The 3978-nt window shown below is 62.6% G+C and overlaps 1 protein-coding gene across 1 annotated transcript in view; it reads left to right on the forward strand.

The window, feature by feature from the left end:
• PRPF19 (pre-mRNA processing factor 19) overlaps positions 1-3978 on the forward strand; it is a 9183-nt gene that overhangs the window by 726 nt on the left and 4479 nt on the right. The window contains exons 2-8 of the mRNA XM_005865641.2: positions 1392-1541; positions 1684-1760; positions 2403-2544; positions 2622-2695; positions 2788-2850; positions 3618-3659; positions 3766-3840. Of these exons, the coding sequence (XP_005865703.1) occupies positions 1392-1541; positions 1684-1760; positions 2403-2544; positions 2622-2695; positions 2788-2850; positions 3618-3659; positions 3766-3840 (623 nt within the window). The remainder of the gene's footprint in view (positions 1-1391; positions 1542-1683; positions 1761-2402; positions 2545-2621; positions 2696-2787; positions 2851-3617; positions 3660-3765; positions 3841-3978) is intronic.

Consider the following 3978-nt stretch of genomic DNA (forward strand, 5'->3'; position numbering starts at 1 on the left):
ACCCCGTGCGAAAGCATTGGCGTTGGCTTCCAGCTCAGCGGGCTGGTGGCCGCCTCGCAGGAATCCTCCCGAGCGGGAGTAGAGGCCTGTGGTGGTGGTGGTTTCGGATGAGACGTGAGGTCCGGGGAGATGGGCTTTTCTAGTGCCGCGCAGCCGGCCAGGGGCAGAGCTGGGTGCTGCGGCGAGGCTCCCTGATCCCGCATCCGTGCGTTTTCCATGCATGCACCGCCCTCCCCTTTGGTATTTGTCGTGGCCTCCAGGTGTCCATCCTCGCTGCTTCAACAGGTCACTGCCTTCGCATCCCTTTCTCTATTTGCTTCCTAACGCTCAAGCTCTTTACTGTTAGAATCTTTCCATTACCCCCTGTCCCATTGCCCCTCCCCGCCCCCCACTCCTGGGCAAAGAAAAGGAAGGGCAGTGTGATTAGCAGAAGGAAGCCTTCGCTTTGAAGAAGTCACCGTGTGCAGAGTATTTCGCATTTATTGTTTCCTCTCCGTCTGGAGGAAGCGCGTTCCCATATCCCCAGCATCCTTCCGCCCCTTCCCTCCTCTGCATGCGACATGTTTACCGTGTTTACCGAGCGCCTGCTGGGCTGCGGGAGTCCAGCTGCAAGCGCGGTCCTCAAGGGATGCGCACTGCGCAGCAGCAGCAGCAGGCGGGGAATGGTGCCTCTGTTGCCGGAGATGGTGCAGATGAATTAATCTATGGAGCTTGGCGACTAGTAAACAACATGTGACTGTTTTGTATCCTTATAGCACCTGTCACGTTGCTTTGTCATTTCTTTGTCTGATACTCCATCCAGGCTCTGGACCAGCAGTGTTCAGCTGGTTCTTGCAGGAATTTTGAAAACACGCAATACCTGGCTGTTAGGCAGGGACAGGGACCCCTTTCCCTTAGGTTGTCAAACAAAAAAATGGCAGCAGCCAACACGATACTGGCCTCCAGTGGAGGGAATCAAACGGTAAATGCTTCTTTGTGTCAGCCGGACAGACAGTGTGCCACGGAGTTGTAGGAATGAGTTTACCCCGGGAGATGAAAGAGGGTGGCAGTCACTGCTCTGGACTGAGGTTCCAGTGGCCTGTGTGTCTGCATGTCCCGGAGTGGGAGCATCTCGTTCAGAACGAGGCGGCGGGAGGGTGGCTGCTCTCAGGTGCCTGGAACGGCCGTGCAGGAAGTGCGTGTGGGCTTCTGGCTGTCAGGAGGCCGTGGAGGAGCTGGTTATGTCGCCGGGAAGCGTTCTGGGGACAGGACAGAGCTGGCGTGGTGTCATGTCTTGACTCCTGTTCGTTGAGGGTGGGGACACATGGGCGTGTGGGGCCAGCAGCAGAGGAGGCGTCCCCTTGGCCCAAGGTCCCTTCGTCACCCCAGTCCCCTGCCCGCCGTCTCCGCAGTCTCCAATGAGGTGCCGGAGCACCCGTGCGTGTCCCCCGTCTCCAACCACATCTACGAGCGGCGGCTCATTGAGAAGTACATCGCCGAGAACGGCACCGACCCCATCAACAACCAGCCTCTGTCCGAGGAGCAGCTGGTGGACATCAAAGGTACCTGGAGGCCGCCCCGTCTGTCCCAGCGCAGCGCGTGGTGGGGAGCGTGCGCGGGAGGAGCCGCAGCTGAGGGGGGAGAGGAGGGAGAGGAAGGGTCCCCCGGGGGGTGGTTCTCATGCCGCTCCCCGTCTCTCGGCAGTGGCTCACCCAATCCGGCCCAAGCCTCCCTCAGCCACGAGCATCCCAGCCATTCTGAAAGCCCTCCAGGATGAGTGGGTGAGTCCCTGGGGGAGAACCGGTGCTCCCGCTGGACGTCCTCACTGGACGGGGCCTGGGGGGGAGGATGGAGCACTGTTTTCTCATTCACGGGCAGGATGGTCGTGGAGGGGCCTGGTGCTGACATCCCACAGATCTGGGTCCCACCTGAGCTCCGCGCTCACAGGCCGTGTGAGTCGCTGGCATTCATGCTCTAGTGTTCCTCCCCGTACAGCGTGGTCAGTGCCGCTCAGGGCGTGGGGAGAATTAGGGTCTAAATTCATGTCTTCAGGGGCTTGTTTCATCTGTCGGTGCATCTGCAGCACCAGGAGCTGGGCCAGCACGTGGTAGGTGCTCTCAAATGTGAGCGAAGGCACGGGTGTGCCTGACGCGGTGCCTGGCGCTGAGGGCGGCCAGTGCGTAGCATTCTCGGTCCCTCTCGGGGAGGAGGTTTGCCGGTGAGGTCGAGGCGAGGGCTGGGGAGAGTGGCTCCCGCTCCTGTGGGTGCCCAGGTCGGGCAGGCCCGGGCGCTGGGTGGCTGCGGCGCGTTCGGGGCCACGCGCATAGTGCTCAGGTCACCGAGGCCGTGTCCTCTCACCACGGCCGACCCTTCTGCTGGGTGCTCCCAGCTCCTCGCTGCCCCTCACGCGTGGTTGCCCCCAGGACGCGGTCATGCTGCACAGCTTCACTCTGCGCCAGCAGCTGCAGACGACCCGCCAGGAGCTGTCCCACGCGCTGTACCAGCACGATGCCGCCTGCCGGGTGATTGCCCGTCTCACCAAGGAAGTCACCGCTGCCCGAGAAGGTACAGCCTCCACCCCACCCCACGCTGGGCTGGCCTCGCTTCCTCACGCCCGTTCCTAACGCCGTCTTCTCTCTCAGCTCTGGCTACGCTGAAACCGCAGGCTGGCCTCATTGTGCCGCAGGCTGTGCCAAGCTCTCAGCCCAGTGTTGTGGTGAGTGCCGTCGGCCCCGCCCCCCCGCCGCTGCCCTTTCCTGCACGCGCCTGGCACCCCAGGCCTCCCTCACCTTCACGTCTTCCCTGCAGGGAGCAGGCGAGCCGATGGAGCTGGGCGAGCTGGTGGGAATGACGCCCGAGATTATCCAGAAGGTAGGTGCGCTCGGGTGGGGAGCGGGGGCCTCGCTTCTCCCTGGAGGCCGGTATGAATAGGACCAGGCTGTTAGGCAGTGGGTCGTGCCGAGCACAGACGCGGCGGCGCAGACGGCCCGGCTGTGTTTATGTCGCCTTTTATGAAATTTATGACCTTGGGCCACTTACCAACTCTTTTGTGTCCATTTCGCTGCTTCTAGAATGAGAACCAGTGCCTCCTCCACAGACGTGTGGGAGTTAGACAGACTAACTCAGCGCTTCCCTTAGGGGGTTCTTTGAGATGTTAAACACTTTGTTGCAAGTCTTCAGGCTTTGCGCTGAGGGAGCCGGACAGGAGTTAGCATCTTCCTTTTCAGGATGGAGACTCTGAGACAGATCCCAGGGCACAGCTCACACGCGCAGAGCGGGCGGGGCGGGGCTGTTAGACTGCAGCCCTCCCCCCAGGATGCGCTCGTTTGTGTCTAACGAGCAGTGCAGGCCCCCAGCTTGCACCTCAGCTCAGCGCCGGGCGGGCCTGGTGCTCTGCGCACCTGTCTCCTCGCTCTGCCGTTGTCCCCTCTGCGGCCTTGGCCGAGTGACCACTTCTCCGAGGCTCCGTTTCCTCTGCAGCCACGTCATCAGCACCCGCCCCGCAGCTTGGAGGGCGAGGGAAGGGCTCATGCTCGGCCCCTGACACAGACCTGTGGGATAGGGCTGTGCCCGCACCCAGCACCCCTCGTCTTGGCGAATAGCCTGCCTGCACTGAGTCTGTTCCCTCTCATCCGCAGCTCCAAGACAAGGCCACCGTGCTGACCACGGAGCGTAAGAAGGTGCGTGTTCTCCCGGGGCTGGGGCAGGTGGCCGGGCGGGCAGAGCCCCTGCAGGGGCGGCTGCATCCTGCACTCATGACCCTTCTCGGGCCCTTTCCTTCCTCAGAGAGGCAAGACAGTGCCTGAGGAGCTGGTGAAGCCGGAGGAGCTCAGCAAGTACCGGCAGGTGTCTTCCCACGTGGTGAGTGGCCGGGTGGGGCGGGCCAGCCTGGAGCCACCCGGCCACTGATGGGTGAGGGAAGTGCTGGTCCAGGCAGAGGCCAAGTGCAGAGGTGGGAACACAGGCCGCTGGCTGGGCGCGGGGGCCGGGGGGTGTGGG

This window comes from Myotis brandtii, unplaced genomic scaffold (assembly GCF_000412655.1).
Source record: "Myotis brandtii unplaced genomic scaffold, ASM41265v1 scaffold2089, whole genome shotgun sequence".
NCBI classification, from domain to species: Eukaryota; Metazoa; Chordata; class Mammalia; order Chiroptera; family Vespertilionidae; genus Myotis; species Myotis brandtii.